The 19,619-nt window shown below is 33.3% G+C and overlaps 1 protein-coding gene across 1 annotated transcript; it reads right to left on the bottom strand.

Moving 5' to 3' along the window:
* Window positions 1-726: 726 nt before the first annotated feature.
* Window positions 727-2,770, bottom strand: LOC110929920 (NAC transcription factor 25). Its single transcript, XM_022173109.2, has 3 exons — window positions 2,457-2,770; window positions 1,929-2,239; window positions 727-1,564 (listed from the first exon to the last, which is right to left on the bottom strand). The coding sequence occupies exons 1-3, from the start codon at window positions 2,644-2,646 to the stop codon at window positions 1,016-1,018; spliced, it is 1,050 nt and encodes a 349-aa protein (XP_022028801.1). The 5' UTR covers window positions 2,647-2,770; the 3' UTR covers window positions 727-1,015.
* Between the last annotated feature and the right edge of the window lie 16,849 nt (window positions 2,771-19,619).

Genomic DNA, 19,619 nt, shown 5'->3' with positions numbered 1-19,619 from the left:
AAGGTGTTTGATGGAGATAATTTTTTTTTTTTTTAATATTTTTTGGTTTCTACGAGAAATATATACATGTTATTATTTTGTTTCTAAACACAAAAGTAAAATAGAGACATAATTTTTTTTATAAAAAATACTATACTTTCTAAATAAAATATTTTACTGAATCTTAATATATATTATATGCGTTGTAGAGATATGGAGAAAGAGATGTATGGAGTATATGGTAAGTGTGATCGTTAGGATCATAAAGTCACTTGTGATCACCTACACATTAAGAACAAGAAAAAAAACAATTACACATATACTATCACCTTTTTCTTATTGATCATGGGCTGTTAAGAGTATGAGTTTCTATGCATGATGTATAAGACAAACAAGCACATAAAAGATTAATATCACTATTACCTTTTAGGGTTTTCCGGTCACCGTTTAATAACAAAAAAAAAAAAAAAAAAGACGAATGCATCATTATAAAAATCCTCAAAACAATGACATTTCATGCATCAAAATCGCTTTCATACATAAAGGTTTTGGATTATTTAACTTTCCAAAAGAAAATTTCAAGATTTCTTGAAATTTAACAAATAAAGATTTTCAATACTTTGTTCATAATAATTGTAATAAATTATGGTTTGTCACATGATTTATAATTATCACCCTCCTCATGACTTCATGCATGTAATACAACCATTCAATATATTTCTTTAAATTATATATAGCAACTCAAGATTTCTTGAAATTATATAACTTATTCAATATAATGTAAAAAGTTTATATTTTTTCACATAACAACTATATGCATCAATCACTCTAGAGAGTTGTCTTCTATATCTAATCTAGCTAAATTATTCACTGCTTAAGCAAATATATAACCCATGTCTTCTTACCTAAAACTGGTAGCAAACCAGCTACACATTCACACCAACTGTAGACCAATTTGTCTTACCAAAATTAACAAAAATTGCATCTTTTCATATGTAACTTCAAGTTCATATCATACCCATTTCCCAAATTCCATCTAATTGTACCATTTCATCTCCGGCAACTGATACTGCTGTGCGAAAACGCTTTCTCCAGGAGCCAACATCATGGTTTGCTGTTGCTGTTGCTGTTGCAGTTGCAGTTGTAATTGCGGTAACTCCGCTTGTGTATCCATCGGGCTTCTGTCGGTGTTACTACCGTCCGTTAGAAACATCTTGGTGTATGCTGCTGATGATGATGAATTACCTGTATTAACCTCTTCATTCCAAGACAAACCGGATAAGGTGGATCGCTTCACGGGAAGGAGATTCGAGGTGTTAAAGAAGGTGTTGTGATGGTGGTTGTCATTGCCAGTGTTGGAGTTTAGCATGTTGTCAAGCAAGAGGTTGTTGTGTTCATGATCTTGCTCCAATATTGAGTTATACTCTGTGCCACTTCCGGTTGGTTTCATAAACCAGTGGTGGTTGTATGACCTACATGGCAGTGGAGATGCTATGGTGAGATCACCGCCGCCTTGCCCGTCACCTTCCACCGGCCTCGGCGTGTTGGACTTCTTGTAGATTCGACACAAAACCCAATCATCCAACTGCAAATAAATAACCCAATCAAATAATCACAAACATTGATCGTATCACTTTGACAGAACCAGAACCTTTTAGTTAGCGTTATCATAAAATTATCTTCTCCGATTACAGTTAGGGTTTCAACTCATATTTTAATTAAGAAAAAAAACAAATTTTATACATAAAAATTCAATAAATCCTTGTACAGAGTGTTAGCGGACCCTCTTGATCCCTTGGGTCCGCCTCTACATATAAATCGAAACAGTGTAAAAATTTAGTAAGTTCTCACAACAAAGGGTCAACGGGACCCTCTTAACCCTGACGGTGCATATCACTCAAAATTTTATAATTACAAACCAAATATAATATAATATAATATAATATTACCCGTAAAGATCCTTTACTTTTGGCGGGATCATAGGCAGGTGGTGGTGAGCAGATGGATTTACCATCAGTGAGTCGATACTCATGCATGATCCAGTTAGTCTTCACACCTTTTGGTGGCTTACCACCATAGAAAACAAGAGCTTTCTTAACACCAACTTTCTGTGTACCACCAGCCGTCAACACCGGTTTATCGATCCCAGTAGCCTTCCAGTACCCGGACGTAGCCGCCCTGTTAGGGCGAGCTCCGTTCGGGTACTTTCTGTCCCTCGGACTGAAGAAATACCACTCTTGTTCGCCAAACGCCGCCTTAGCTACACACACAATTTATAAGAATATCAGAAAACCCTAATCATTTTTATAACACAGATCCCTAAAAAAACAGTGACAGAACCAGAACTTTTTTATCAGGGATCGTAGATATCTCGTCATCAAAAGCATGTTTGTTCTAGAAAAATATCAGGTTTTATATATAAAAATCCAATAAATTCTCGGGTACTGGTGACAAAAAAAAAACTAATTTATGTATACCTGGAAGCTCCCACGGATCGAACTTATAGAGATCGACTTCGGCGATGATGGCGGCTGGAAGCGGGGCGGATGCGGCTTTTTTCTTAAGGTAGTGAACCACAAGCTCTTCATCGGTGGGGTGAAACCGGAAGCCGGGCGGAAGATACGGTTGTTGCGACGACGTAGATGAATGATGATCAGTAGCTTCCATGCTTAGAGAATATTCCGGTGAGTTGTTACCTTCAAAAATGATCGGAAATGATCGTCGGCATGGTTTAAAAAGTAACGGAGAGAGAGAACCACAAGAAAATATAAGGTGAACAAGTGAGGGTATTACGGAGCATGGTATTTAAGGTGGGGTGAACCGTACACGATCAGATGTAATACGCAGTTAATACGAGGATTATAAGTGGCAGTAGTATAATGGCACGTCATTATAAAAGGGTAGATTAGTCATTTTATACGGTGGTTGTAATGTTTAGAGGGAGTTACGGCTGCAGAGGATGTAGCATTTTGGCGACTGTAACGCTGGCCATTGAGGCACTGACACGCGTCCGTGGGCATGTGACGTGGCAAACTGAGAACGGAGGATGGAGTGGGACCCTGTGGGGACCAGAGAACACCAGATCTTTTATGTGTTGGCGAGATATTTCTGGACGGAACTTGATGTTGTTTTAAAAAAGATTTAAATTATAGATATTTTGGGGTAAGTGGAACTATACTCTTTGTTCATACGGGTAGAGGTAACGTTGTATACATTTTATCTTTCTCAGGCCTCATCTTTGATTTACTATTGTTGGAATTTACTGAGTATGATGATGACGATATTTTGGGGCAAATTGCATAAAATACGGGATATGTGAGTTATCTTAAAATCGTTATCGAATGCCTCAAACCAAATATTCAATACTTTGAAGTATCATTTCATTGATGTAATTAACTTATCAACTCATATATATTTCAAGAAATTAGAAAAAATGGGTGAAAGCTAAGCAAAATTAATTTTATTACACTACTATTTATTTATAATTAAAATACAAGATTAAAAAATTACATGTACAAAATTACAAAAAAATTACATGTTTAAAGTTGCATGTACTCTTAAATAAAAAATCACATATATGTAAGTTTACCATTTACAAACGTTTAAATTTTTACTATTTACACATGTGTAAAATATTTATTAACAATAATTTAGAAATACATGATGATTTAATTGGAGAGTAAATTCTTTTTTTTAACGTCCATACAGATCAGATCGAATTGGTATCCTTACGGTCCATAAAGTCATCTTTTAGAAATCACAATCTTGTCCTTTAAACTTAAACTTTACAAAATGACTGTATGACCCCTCAACTCTTTAAAACATTAACGAGCCATTACAAACGTGCCATGAGTAATTATACTCACCCATATATACGTGCGACTTTAGGACGTTGTGTTATAGTGTTTGACATGCTCACATGCAAGAGAGGAAATAGGGAGAATTTAGTTCTTTTTTATAATGGAAAATTTCTTTTAATCCCTGTCATTTATGAGACTTGAACCCAAGACCTCTCTCTCTTAAACCTAAGATGTTTAGAGGCTTTGCCTTTGCTAATGGACCATCACTCCGTTTATGAGAATTTAGTTCTTAATCTCGTTCTTCGTAGAATAATTTAGGGCGGAATGTGTTCATGTCGATCATACACTTATTTGTATGAGGACACTAGTTATAGAGTCTGTGGTGAATTCAATATCCACATACATGTGACAATTTCCATGAATAATCAACAAATAGCTATTTCTTATGGTTTTGTTTATTCTTGTATATTGAACCAGATGGATCCAGGTGTCGGTTCGCTTTGTTTTAGTATTTTCTTTGATTTTTTTGTATTAATTAGTGTAATGCTTTAGAGCCCAAAAGAATAGTATTAGTCACTTGTGATTCATTTACAAGACAACATGTGTTCCCGTAGATCTTAGATTTTGATTGAATATTCAAAAGCTAAAATGTGAGTAAATGTTCTCGACAGATTTTAGGTTCACTAATATGACTACACATATACAGGGAAAGGATCAAACTGAAACATATAAATATTGCAAGAAGTCATGATTTCTTGTGAAAACAATCAAAATCAATATTTTATCTATAATAGCAGCATTATTTTTAAAATATACAATTATTATATGACTTTATATGTGTAAAATACTTGTATCAGTATGTTATATAAGTTTACACATGTTTAAGTATACCATATGTAAATTTATATGTATTCGTATATTTATAACGTGTATAGAAATATTATATTATCTAACTTATAATAAAAAACTACAATTAATGTCACATGAACCTTATTATTTTACTTATATTTTATTTAAAAAAATATTTTTTTATCCTTATCATACGAACTTATAATAAAAGAAACTCCAATTTTAATACACTATATTAAATTTTAGTCATATGTGTCGTGATAATCAACTTTGATATAGTAATAAAATATGTGAACAATAATTCCTATTCCTACATTAACTTTAAGTATATATATTCGTAGGGAGGTTCATTTGAGAACAAAATTTAGTTGAGAAGAAAAAGAACATATGGTACAATTGTAAAATATTAAGTAGTTATTCTTTAATCTCATTTATTACAATCTTTAAATAATTAATTACTCATAAATACTATTATTCTCTACACTAATTTTCTTTGCCTACACACATAAAAAGTTATCCTACACATTTCGAAAATTATCCTACACATGCTTAAATTTATCCTATACAACTCGTAATTTATCCTACATACATAGTAATTTATCCTACACTCTAAATTATTTTTTTTTTTAATTTTTGAAAAAATATATATTTTTTGAAAATAAGTTACAAATTTAATGTAGCTATTAAAAAGAAGACTATATTAATGATCTATCTAACTTTATAAATATACCCTTACATTAAAATTAAATGCAAATATTAAATGAAGTAAAATGAAACATTTTTATTGGTTGAAATTTATTCTTTTTTTCTTCTTACAAAAATTTTCTTTTTCTTATTTGAACCTTCCACTATATTCGTAAATCTTGAGTTACATTTGATTTACAAATTTGAACGTACTTTATATATATTTAAAAAAAAAAGTCATGTACTGGAAAAGAAATATAAAAATAAATAAATAATTGGTCAATTTTACATTTTCTTAAAGTACCCAACAATTCACAAAAAAATATAATTAATACATAGAATATTTTGTAATTTATGATTACAAAGGTAAGACTTCATTCTATATGTAAAGGCAAAACAATATTTTAATTTGTTAAAACAGATGTTGGCGGCTACAGTCACAATAAGTAAAAGATTGTATATATTCGTTGTCAACTAACCAGAGAGGAAAAATGTTGATGCGTCACATTTTTGCCGTCCGATCAAGATAATATTCAATCTACCAGTGAAAAATTAAATCAGTATTTGAATTTAACTATGAATACTTTTAGTAAATTGTTCGATTTAGTTGCTTAAATAACACACGTTTTCTAGTCATCTTGTTTTTCTTTGAAAAATAACATCATATCATTCCACAATCTTATTTTACAAGATTACTTTTTCATATGTATTAGTAAGAAATAATATCTAAAAATAATTTACAAGACGTGTACTTAAAAAGAAGCATAATAATTATATAAGCTTATGTGTGTAAATTCAAATAATTTATATCTGTAAACATGCCTAATATTATATAAAAACCTGTAAACTCAAATAATTTATATGTGTAAACATGCCTAATATTTATATAAAAACTAACATAGTGTCCGCGCGATACGGTCGGGGAGATGTTTTGCACTGCGACACTTATTTCTGATAGTTTTTTTATTTGTATAATATTCATTGTAAAATCTTTATGATGGATATACGTCCTAAACGAAGTCATCGGTTACTCTATTTATTGTAGTATGCATGGTTCAGTCGGTTCAATTATTATCCTCAACCGAAGCTGAAACCTAAGTCATCGGTTAGTCTATTTTATTAACCAATTGTTTTCGGTTAATCAGATCGGTTTTTTCCGTTAGAATAATGGTTTTTGGTTTGATTCGTTCTAATTTCGGTTAATAGCTAAAACGAAACTTTGGCTAAAACTTTTGCTTAGAGGTATAAATACAAAAAATAGAGGTATAAATATGAAATACATAAACTGAATGTATAAACATTAGAAATATATGAAAATATGAATGTTTCGGTTTGGTTCGTTTATTTTGGTTAAACGGTAGTACAAAAAAATCAAAACCGATTTTGGTTAATTCGGGTTTCAGATAATTGGTTTTTCAATTAGTTCAGTTTTTGGTTGATTTCGTCGTATAGAAGGGTGCCCGCGTGATGTGGCGGGAAACACAGACACTACTAGAGTGTGCGTTGTTCAGTTGGTTCGGTTATTATCCTCAACAAAAAACCGAAGTCATCGATTATTCTATTCAATTAAACAATCTGTTTTCGGTTAATCTGTTTGGTTTACTCAGTTAGACTAACAGTTTTTGGTTTGATTCGTTTAATTTCGATTATAGCCAAAATCAAACATGAGTTAGATCTTTTGCTTAGAATACATGAAATTGAGTTATAAATACATGAAAAGAATATATAAATACATGAAATAGAAATAGAAATAGAAATAGAAATACATAAAACGTAGGTATATATATGAAATACATGAATAGAAGATATTAACGCTAAAATATATGAAAATATGAATGATTCGGTTCGGTTAAACGATAGTACAAAAAAATGGATAACCAGCTTTAGTTAATTCGGGTCTCGGTTAAGGTTTCAGTTAATTCAGTTATTGGTTGATTTCGGTTCGGTTTCATCTGTTTTCGATTCAGTTTCAATCAACGATTAAATTACTGCTCACCCTTAGATATTGTTAATCACTTAACATATCAATTTTTTTAATTGAAAAAATATAGCAATATTGTACTTAAATTAAAAAGAATTAAATACTCGTTTTTATGGTATAATTTTATAAAAAAATATTCACATACAAGAAAGTTATAACCGTTTAAAATTTGTGACAGTAATTAGTTTTTTATAAGGGGATAAAGTGTAACTACCAAATAATTATTTATAGTTTTGCTAAATAGGAGATATTAAAGTATAATTAAGATGAGAGAGTTAAAATATAATTATTTTTTAAAAGACAAATTTACCCTTAATTTCAATTGTATCTTATGCATTAAAACAAAAAAACAGTTCTTAAATTTTAGGTATCTTAAATAACTTCAACTCATGCATTATATATAGCATAGATAATATACGAACTTTAGAATCTATCTATACTATATTATAACGCATGAGTGGAGGACATTTTAGGATACCCAAAAGTTAAGAACTTTCTTTAGTTTAATGCATAAGGTATAATGTAAGGACCTGCAAAAATGTCCCAAATCGACCCGTAAGTGAAAACCCGGACCCCTGAAACCCTAACGTACATGAAAAACCAAGAAAATAGAGTTTCAGGCGGGCCGCGTAAAGGTTAAGCATAACCTTACGCGGGCCGCGTCAACTTAAAATTGTTCCGGATAAGTGTTTAAGCCACGTGTCGTTCACTTGGAAAACCTACTCGTGACACACCAAGCCTACGCGTAGATTAGGTTCTCGGGGGCCGCGTAAAAGCTTGTTAAGGCTTACGCGGGCCGCGTAAAACTCAAAATCAGGCTATAAGTAGCCGGTGCATGGGGCATTCATCTGCACTCGAAATTTTTACTTCAAAACGACCAAATTTTGCAGAAAACAAACTTTTAGGGATCACGACGCTGCTACGGATACAGGGTATTAACTCGATCACTGCTACGTTTCAAAGCTGTTCAATTCTTTTCTTTCCTTCAACTTTTATTATAGAAAATAGTAGCTCGGGATTATACCTTCTAAATCCCGAAACTCTGCCCGTTATTAGGGTAATAACTTTAATCACTGGTACGATACTTTATCCGATCGATTGAAACTATCCGATGGATGTTTAAGTGCTACCCACATAAGGCTATACTTTGTCATTCGTCGTGAATTCGATGGATGTTTAAGTGTTGCACTTTGTCATTCGTTGTGAGGGTTTCGATCTCGTGATTATCGTTAAAGTTGAATTGAGTTAATACACTAATACGAGTTCTTGTGTCTAGAAATTAGAACTCATAATCAGGAAGCTGTTAAACTAGTATATCAAACTTAGCTATTTTAGCGGTTTAGAAAACTTAATAGCTACGGCAACTTAACAGGAAAAGAAACTTAGCAGTTAAGTAAGCTAAGTAAATTAATTAATCAGCTAGTTACGTTATTTAAATTAATCGGCTAAGTAAATTACTTGATTAAACCGTTAAGATTAATTAATCGGTTAAGTAAGATTAATTAACCAGTTAAGCCAGATTAATTAAGCTAATCAACATTAATTAAGCTAAATAAGATTAATTAAACATCTAGATAGATATATGAAAAATAAATATGAGATAGATAATATCAAAGGAAATTGCTAGGAAGGTGTAAGAGGATATATATGTAGGTAGGAAGCTTCCTAGAAAATGAATAGGTAACTTCCTAGAAAATGTATATGAAATTTCCTAGAAAGCATATAGGAAACTTCCTAGAAATTTCCTATTTCCTACCTATAAATAGGAAGCTTAGGATTCATTTTTCCTTACTCATTTCCTTTCTTCTTCTCTCTATACGTTGGTGTTCTAACCAATAATCACCGATGCGATATTCTGTCCGAACGATTCAGGAACCAACTAACGGATGCCAAAGTGCTATACTTTGTGAGTTCGTTAAACGGATGCCAAAGTGCTGTACTTTGTGAGTTCGTCAAACGGATGCCAAAGTACTGTCTGAATAAGACTATACTTTGGGAAATTCGTTAAGGTTCGAATCTCGTGACCATCGTTAGGTTTGATGTGGTTTTATACTAATGCGTAGTCCACTCTGTTAAACTAAATGTTTAACTACGCGAAACTCTACACCATACTCTTACAATCAAAATGGATGCTGAATCATCAGAAGTTTCAAAACAATAAAGTATATGTTTAATTATCAGAAGGAGTAGAATCAAGAAGCTTGTTAAATCAATACTGCATGCTTATAATGTGAGTCGTTCTCTTTTTACCAAAGTGCTTTATAAACCCTATATGTTTCCAGTTATAATTACAGGGACTAAGTCTTTGTAATCTACAATTACTGCCGGTATGTGGGGTTTTGTATACATTACTTGATACCCGTCACCATTGGACGACGAGTTAGCCAATGGGTGATCTGACCATAGTCACAGATACAGTCGAGTGACAAATACCGATTTGGGGTAATTGGTTGATACATAAACATTGTAATCGCTCTTAATACTGTAATTGATAACACTGTTTTCCAGTTATATTTTTCAGTGATTAAGTCTTTGCAAATCCTATTATAAGATAGGGGCAAATGTAAAAATTCTTAATGCTGTGAATTATAAATATGTTTTTGTACAAAAATAAATGAACTCGCCAGTATTTCCTGCTGACCAAAATCTTTTTAAAACGCGTTTCAGGTAATTACAGTAGATTAGAACAAGAGTGATGATACGGCACCGAAAGGCTTAAAGAAGTGGCTTATTTTATCAATTAAACTAAATCAAGAAATGTTGTCATGCTAAAGCTACCTTTGTAAAACATGGGTTTACTCCCATCTGTTTAATAAATAAAATCCGGTGTTTCAAAACTCTGATATTTTTCCTAACTCACGGTCCTGATGAACATTTCCGCTGCAACGTTTTTAAAATAACCACCGGTACCACTTGGCTGTTCGCGGCTCCCGATTCCGTCCAGGGTGGGGTCAGGGGTCGTGACAGAAGGTGGTATCAGAGCTAAGCCACTGGTTTAAGCAATTGGGTGTTGTAATAATACCTAAACTTAAACGAAAGAGTTAGGAATTGTTATTAACTGGTAGCAACAAGGATAACATTTAGACTTGAACTTAAGAAAGATGCCTTAGTATAAGCTTCGAGATAAGCTAATTACTTGGTAGATAAAATGCGATGGGTGTTAGTATGCCGTGAGGTTGATGACTAGAACGTTGCAAGTATGGTAAATAAGCAATAACCCTTGGCCACTGTTATTTCTTATTTATTAGGTACTACCTTGTTCTAGAATATGATCCGTCATGTGAATACTAATTTCGTTATTCTTTGTGGAAAGTCCTAATAAAAGATGCACTTTCCAAATCAGGATTTAAGAAAGAACTATTTATGGGAAATTCAAATTACCTCTCCGGCAAGACTGGGTATGGTGTAGCAGACTCTCCAGCCTGTCCGGGTAAGATGGGGTTACCTCTCTGGCGAGAACCGGGTAAGATGGGGTATAGGATATGTCAAACGAGTGACAAGAATTCCCTAAATAGTGTCATGACACGATATCTAACTTGATTTTAGAAACATAAATCTGTTAAATACATTGACCTTATAAATGGTATGTATATTACAGTATGTGAAATGTGTGATTATATAGATATGTATATCTATAAGGAAATTCAAAAACCATAAGGATTGACAATTTAGAATAAAGCACAAGCATACGTGTCAATGATAATTATAGATTTCTTTACAGGAATCTCTCGCATATATCTATAATTCCGATTATCAAACATTATTTCGTTTGATCATCTGTCTCGTAACTCGTGCGCCAATATAAACGACGGGAACCCTTTAAGTTGGGACACCATCGAAAGTATAAGAATTCCCTTTGCGTTACCTTAGGTTATTAACGCAGTAGGAAACCTGTAACTAAAAGTTGTGCTAGACACAAAACGGTGCGAAACCTACGCTAATGAAAGTAATTCTTCTTTCTTTAAGACCTCTTGCGAAGATAACAGTAACCACGACTAGATGCACTTACAAAGACTTTCTTCACCTATAATCCTACTAAGATTACCAGTAATAAAGAAACTGTTACGACAATACACGGGCTGCAAGGGACTAAAGTTGTCCAAACCATTAGTATAGATGTTAAGAAGAATGAAGTAATATATGCTTCAAAATTTAGACATTTAGATAGTGAAACCCGATCTTCAAAACACCTGATCACGACGTATGCCATGGAATGGAAAGAACTGATAGAAATAAAATTTTGTCTGCTTCATAAAAAGGAACAAATGGAAACGATAATTCATGAGGTGATTGCTGAATCAAGTTAAGATGTGCAAGCCACCCAGAGAAGTGACCACAAGGAGACAAGACAGACCAGCCGAAAAAGTTCATCTCTGCGATAAAAGCTACGAGTTGTGCATGGCAGTTAGGCATAGCGTATATGGCCTCGTAATTCATCAACACGAGAGGCATGGAACTGAAAGAAATTCCGACCAACGTTTCCCAGAGGGTCTACCTAGACTATCACCCAATCGTGTGAAGAAACTTAGAATTCATCCGGAACTAGGAACAACACCGATTATTATACCACAAAGTTAGGACTAATGTTATAGTTGATGCTTTAAGTCATAAGTCTCATAGGAAGCCGAGTCAAGTACGTGCTCTTAGATTAAATTACGGATAGATTTAATGAAATAATTAATGAGTACCCAAGAAACAGCAATCAAGGATGATGCTAAAAGATTACAAAAGAACAATGAAGAAATCGGAAGAAGGAATTAATGGAATTTGGAGATTCCATAAGAAAAGAATTTGGGTACTAATCAAAGAAACCTATGAGGAGGAATTCTCGAAGGAGCTCATAAAACTAAGTATTTGTTGCATCGTGTAAGTGATATTAGGTATCAAGAATTTTATAAGAATTACTGATAAATAGCAAGTTATGCCTCTAAGTATTTAATTTGTTAACAAGTTAAAGCTAAACATTAGAACCCTTTAGGTTTACCTTAACGACTAGAAATGCTAGTATGGAAAGGGGATTGATAACAAATGGATATTGTTATCAAATTACCCAACATAAGAAAATATAACGACACAATCTGGGTGATTGTGGATCGATTAACCAAGTCTTCTCAATCCCTACCAATAAAGGAAACCCTTTAGTATAAGACACTTAGTTAAGTTATATAAGGATGAAATAGTCTCATTGCATAGGATCCCGTTATCTATTGCATCAAATCAAAATAGTCACCTTACTGGGGAAATTTTAACTCGATTTATTTTGAGTTGTATAAAGGAACACTACAAACATAGAAAGACATGCTAAGTGTATGGGCGATAAATAGGACTATCGTTTATCACTAATAAGATTCTCCAATAATCGGTATACAAGTACTAGTGTTAACCATTTAAAACACTTTATGGATGATAGTATCATCCAGTATGTTAGACATACATATAAGAAAAGCAACTATCAGGACATGAGATTAGCAAACCATTAAAACTTAAATCAGAGAAAGGATATCACTAAAAGTCTCTGTATTTGGAAAGGAAAGTAAGTCCGAGGAATGTCAAACCATTAAAGTAACTAAGTAAAGTGGACCAGTAGCCTATCAGCTAAAAGGACAAGTATACATGATACATTTCATACTTAGAAATCTTTACCTCCTGAAAATATAGAAGTAAATGCAAGACCATATCAGTCAATCATGAGAATTCCAAAAACATGCAAGACTAGTTCTAGTCAGGGTGAAGTAGAACTTAAAGCATGGACAAGAATATACTTGGGTATCGAAAATAAGACGGAAGTATCCTTACCTATTCTAGTAAATCTCGAGGACGGGATTTTAATTAAGGTGGGGAGGATGTAAGGACCTGCAAAAATGTCCCAAATCGACCCAAGTGAAAACCCGGACCCCTGAAACCCTAACGTACATGAAAAACCAAGAAAACAAGAAAATAGAGTTTCAGGCGGGCCGCGTAAAGGTTAAGCATAACCTTACGCGGGCCGCGTCAACTTAAAATTGTTCCAGATAAGTGTTTAAGCCACGTGCCGTTCACCTAGAAAACCTACTAGTGACACACCAAGCCTACGCGTAGATTAGGGGCTCTCGCGGGCCGCGTAAAAGCTTGTTAAGGCTTACGCGGGCCGCGTAAAACTCAAAATCAGGCTATAAGTAGCCTGTGCATGGGGCATTCATCTGCACTCGAAATTTTTACTTCAAAACGACCAAATTCTGCAGAAAACAAACTTTTAGGGATCACGACGCTGCTACGGATACAGGGTATTAACTCGATCACTGCTACGTTTCAAAACTGTTCAATTCTTTTCTTTCCTTCAACTTTTATTATAGAAAATAGTAGCTCGGGATTATACCTTCTAAATCCCGAAACTCTGCCCGTTATTAGGGTAAACTTTAATCACTGGTACGATACTTTATCCGATCGATTGAAACTATCCGATGGATGTTTAAGTGCTACCCACATTAGGGCTATACTTTGTCATTCGTCGTGAATTCGATGGATGTTTAAGTGTTGCACTTTGTCATTCGTTGTGAGGGTTTCGATCTCGTGATTATCGTTAAAGTTGAATTGAGTTAATACACTAATACGAGTTCTTGTGTCTAGAAATTAGAACTCATAATCAGGAAGCTGTTAAACTAGTATATCAAACTTAGCTATTTTAGCGGTTTAGAAAACTTAATAGCTACGGCAACTTAATAGGAAAAGAAACTTAGCAGTTAAGTAAGCTAAGTAAATTAATTAATCAGCTAGTTACGTTATTTAAATTAATCGGCTAAGTAAATTACTTGATTAAACCGTTAAGATTAATTAATCGGTTAAGTGAGATTAATTAACCAGTTAAGCAAGATTAATTAAGCTAATCAAGATTAATTAAGCTAATCAAGATTAATTAAGCTAAGCAAGATCAATTAAGCTAAATAAGATTAATTAAACATCTAGATAGATATATGAAAAATAAATATGAGATAGATAATATCAAAGGAAGGTGCTAGGAAGGTGTAAGAGGATATATATGTAGGTAGGAAGCTTTCTAGAAAATGAATAGGTAACTTCCTAGAAAAGGTGTATGAAATTTCCTAGAAAGCATATAGGAAACTTCCTAGAAATTTCCTATTTCTTACCTATAAATAGGAAGCTTAGGATTCATTTTTCCTTGGTCATTTCTTTTCTTCTTCTCTCTATACGTTGGTGTTCTAACCAATAATCACCGATGCGATATTCTGTCCGATCGATTCAGGAACCAACTAACGGATGCCAAAGTGCTATACTTTGTGAGTTCGTTAAACGGATGCCAAAGTGCTGTACTTTGTGAGTTCGTTAAACGGGTGCCAAAGTACTGTCTGAATAAGACTATACTTTGTGAAATTCGTTAAGGTTCGAATCTCGTGACCATCGTTAGGTTTGATGTGGTTTTACACTAATGTGTATTCCACTCTGTTAAACTAAATGTTTAACTACCCGAAACTCTACACCATACTCCTACAGTCAAAATGGATGCTGAATCATCAGAAGTTTCAAAACAATAAAGTATATGTTTAATTATCAGAAGGAGTAAAATCAAGAAGCTTGTTAAATCAATACTGCATGCTTATAATGTGAGTCGTTCTCTTTTTACCAAAGTGCTTTATAAACCCTATATGTTTCCAGTTATAATTACAGGGACTAAGTCTTTGTAATCTTCAATTACTGCCGGTCTGTGGGGTTTTGTATACATTACTTGATACCCGTCACCATTGGACGACGAGTTAGCCAATGGGTGATCTGACCATAGTCACAGATACAGTCGAGTGACAAATACCGATTTGGGGTAATTGGTTGATATATAAACATTGTAATCGCTCTTAATACTGTAATTGATAACACTGTTTTCCATTTATATTTTTCAATGATTAAGTCTTTGCAAATCCTATTATAAGATAGGGGCAAATGTAAAAACTCTTAATGCTGTGAATTATAAATATGTTTTTGTACAAAAATGAATGAACTCACCAGTATTTCCTGCTGACCAAAATCTTTTTAAAACGCGTTTCAGGTAATTACAGTAGATTAGAACAAGAGTGATGATACGGCACCGAAAGGCTTAAAGAAGTGGCTTATTTTATCAATTAAACTAAATCAAGAAACGTTGTCATGCTAAAGCTACCTTTTTAAAACATGGGTTTACTCCCATCTGTTTAATAAATAAAATCCGGTGTTTCAAAACTCTGATATTTTACCTAACTCACGGTGCTGATGAACATTTCCGCTGCAACGTTTTTAAAATAACCACCGGTACCACTTGGCCGCTCGCGGCTCACGATTCCGTCCAGGGTGGGGTCGGGGGTCGTGACATATAACCCTAAAAACAGAAAAACTGAAGAAACTGAATAGAAATAAACCAAAAGTTGTATTAACTTAAACAGGTTAACTGAAAATCGAATTAACCAAAAACCGGTTGTTAGTCTTTTACCCTCGTTTAACCAAAATTAATCGAACCGACGCGTTCATATTTTATTTAGTATACCTTCATTTCATGTATTTATACTATCATTTCATGTATTTATACCTCAACTTCATGTATTTCAAAGCAAAAGTTTTAGCCCATGTTGATTTTGACTATTAACCGAAATTAAATGAACCGAATAAAAAACCATCAATCTTATTGAGTAAACCGAATAATTAACTGAAAATCGATTGGTTAATAAAATGGACTAACCAATGACTTTGGATAAGGATAATAATTGAACCATGCACACGACAATGAAATGAACTAACCAATGGCTTAACTTATGATGTACCACTATAAATATTGGTTGAGAAGAATAACCAAACCAAACCAACCAAACCATGCACACCACAATGAAATGGACTAATCAGTGGTTTCGTTTATGGCATATATATAATGCTACAATAAATGTTATACGAATAAGAAAGCTACTAGAAACGAGTACCACAATGCAAAATGTCACCCCTGCCGCATCATTCGAGCACACTGCTAGTATGTCTAAATCACGTGTATTCATATATTTTAGAGTTAAATGTCATTTTAGTCTCTGTGGTTTGGGCCATTTTGACAGTTTAGTCCAAATGTTTGAAACGTTGTCATATTAGTCCAAATAGTTTCAAGCGTTGCCATTTTAGTCCATTGGGTTAACTCCGTCCATTTTTTATGTTGGCTAGAAGGGTAATTCGATCATTTTATATGGTCGAATTGCCCTTCTAGTTAACAAAATTACATATAAAATGACCGAAATGCCCTTCTAGTTAACAAAATAAAGGGATGGAGTTAATCCAATAGACTAAAATGACAACGTTTAAAACTATTTGGACTAAAATGACAATGTTTCAAACCTTTGGACTAAACTGACAAAATGGCCCAAACCACAAGGACTAAAATGGAATTTAACTCTATATTTTATAACGGGCTTATTAAGAAAAGAAATTACAATTAACATATCACAATACATTAAAACATGCTTTATAATATGTCATTGACAAGGTTCTAAGTTGTGTACTTAAAAATAAGCCTAACCTTGGGGGTTATTCCTTTTCACAACATGAAAATAGAAGAAACATATATATCTTATCCTATTATATGATATTATTAAAATTGAAGGCCAACAATATGTTCATTGAAGGTTTAGTCAGAACAATAAATTAAAATTATTCTATAGATTCCATTTATTATAAAAGCTCTCAATGAAGTCTTTAGAGGAATGTAAATATCATAAGAAACACATATAACACATACGTGTATGTTTAGTGCAAGGTGCTACACATTAACAACGATTTTCCTTGTCTGGTTTTAAAACTTTTGAACAATGTTCAAACACAAAACTCTCCCTAATAAGAACGTGCAACAAAAGCATATTGACAACACCATTGATGTTGGCTACTCGATGTTATGTGAGGTGTTAACTCAAAAGCAAATTGACAACACTATTGATGTCGTCTACACCATTTGTTCTGATGTTGGGATAATTGTGTAAGTTATTGTGAGAATTTAACTCAAAAGCAAGTCAATTAAAATAGAAATACGAACAAAGATTGTTTTAGTGGCTTTAGTAATTAATGAAAGCTAAGTGATCTAACGTGATAATATCCCTTGTGACTAAATCCAATAAAGTTCTTGTGGGGAGAGGGATCGATATGGAGGACATAGTATAAGAGTTTAGAGAGAGAATTTGATCGGGAGAGAAGGCACAATAAAAACTCAAGTTAATGCGTGAAATAAATAATCTAAAATATAATCCATAAAACACTAGTGATTGGCTGCGGAAGTGGGGAGAGGGGTTTTGTGATTTAATCATTTGGTAAGTGCTTTTCACCGTTTGTGTCAAACGCTTATAAGACTGTTCGTAATGATACATGGTTTGGCCAACCACAAGGGCTACACAACCCCCATTTCTTGTGGTCTTCCAATTTGAGCTGATGTGTGTGGTTGAGGCCAAGAGAAAGCAGGGTGGTGCGGCCCTCGTGCAGTGGCAGAACTAGAAGAAAAATTTAGGGGTATCCCAAACTTTTTTATCTGTGACCGCCACTAAGAATTCGAGGGCACTTAGGGCCTTGTGCGGCTAGTAAAAAATGAGCCCTAAAAATTTTCTTTTACCTACGGTCATCCTTGAGAATTCGAGTGGCATTAGGAGCCCTGTATGCCTACTATATATATATTATTACTAGGTTACAGACACGTGTATTACATGAGTTGAATAAAAAAATATTAAACAATTAGTAATAAGATTTAGAAATTATATATGATATTTTGAGATAACATATAATTGAAATTAAGTAATAATTGTACATATGCGTGTGTTGTAAAACTATTTTAAAAGGAAAATTGTTAATTAATCTTTCTTAAGTCCTACTTTTAATATAGTGTCACTCTCTAATAAAATTAGAGAGTGACAACAACTTAATTATAGGATCTAAATATGAATTCATTTATTAAATTCTAAAGTGTTGTTACTTATTATTATTTTATTAATGGACATACCACACACGAGAACCTTATCAAGTAGTTCTCTATAAAAATTTAACTATTATTTAAAAGTTTTGTAAATAATAATTAGTTTATAATAAAATTTATCTTCAACGAAAAAAAGAATCAAAAAGTTATTAAGAACTTAATATTAATTTATAATAAAAATATCTTCAACGAAAAAAAGAACCAAAAAGTTATTAAGAACTTAATATTAGTTTATAATAAAAATTGTCTTCAACCAAAAAAAATACAAAAAGTTATTAGAAACTTAATAAAATGATAAGCAAACAAAACAAAGTATCAAAACAATAAAACAAACAAAAAAATCTTACAATAAATGAAATAAACGATTATATATTATATAAAGTTTGACTATTGACAGATCTTACTTTTTACTTTTGCCGAAGTGTGTTTTCTTTTACATTCATGTTTCTGTTTCCGATGCTTATATTAATTAATATAAGATCATCTTCTACAATATATTATCAGTGCCGCTCCGCTGCAACTTTCCGTCAATGGGGAATTTCCGCTTCCGTCCAGAAAATTTCATTTCATCTTCATCTACACTTAGGGGTATTCTAATATTTGTTTAGAGGTATCCCCGATAAATAAAACGAAGATCAAAGAGAAAATTACACTTCGTCAAGAAAGTTGAGGGGTATCCCATGCAACCCCTCACACCCTTCTAGATCCGCCCCTGCCCTCGTGGTTGGCTGACCACAAATGATGAAAAACACTTACCAAATGATAAAATCCCCCTCCCCCAATCACTAGTGATTTATGGATGTGGTTGAGGCCACGAGCTCGAAGTTGCACAAATCAACGAAGCAAGTAATTAGGCTAGTTAATCATCTAATCCTATTTTTTTTTTCAATTCTAAACCAAGTGGTTCACATGTCTCATCACTACACCTTTCAACAAGTGGTTTGATTAAGATGACGTGGAAACCATGTGTTAAAAAGACCAACTCACATGCCTCACTGCTACACATGGTCTAAGTATAATGGATTTGTGGCCAAAGACAAACTTCTGGAAATTAATCTCACAAACGACCCTAAAACAAATATCAAACTTGAATAACGTCAATTATGCAATTTCACTTAGTTATATAACTCCACTCAATTTCTAGTTAGGGGCAAACTAACTAGGAGTTCTTGTTTAATCCCTTAAAACTAGTCCAGATAAAAATATTTAATGCCAAATATTTAATATAAGATGTCGCAACCTCCGATCCCTAATCCTCGAGAACGGGCGGCCGCGAGCCAGTTTCGGTGGTATCACGTTATTGTCTAATTTGGCAGCGGAAATTTTCACCAGGACCTTAGTTAGTAAATATTTTATCGGAGTAAAATACCACATTTCC

Source organism: Helianthus annuus, chromosome 3 (assembly GCF_002127325.2).
Source record: "Helianthus annuus cultivar XRQ/B chromosome 3, HanXRQr2.0-SUNRISE, whole genome shotgun sequence".
In the NCBI taxonomy this organism is placed as follows: Eukaryota; Viridiplantae; Streptophyta; class Magnoliopsida; order Asterales; family Asteraceae; genus Helianthus; species Helianthus annuus.
This window is presented reverse-complemented; position numbering and strand designations above follow the sequence as displayed.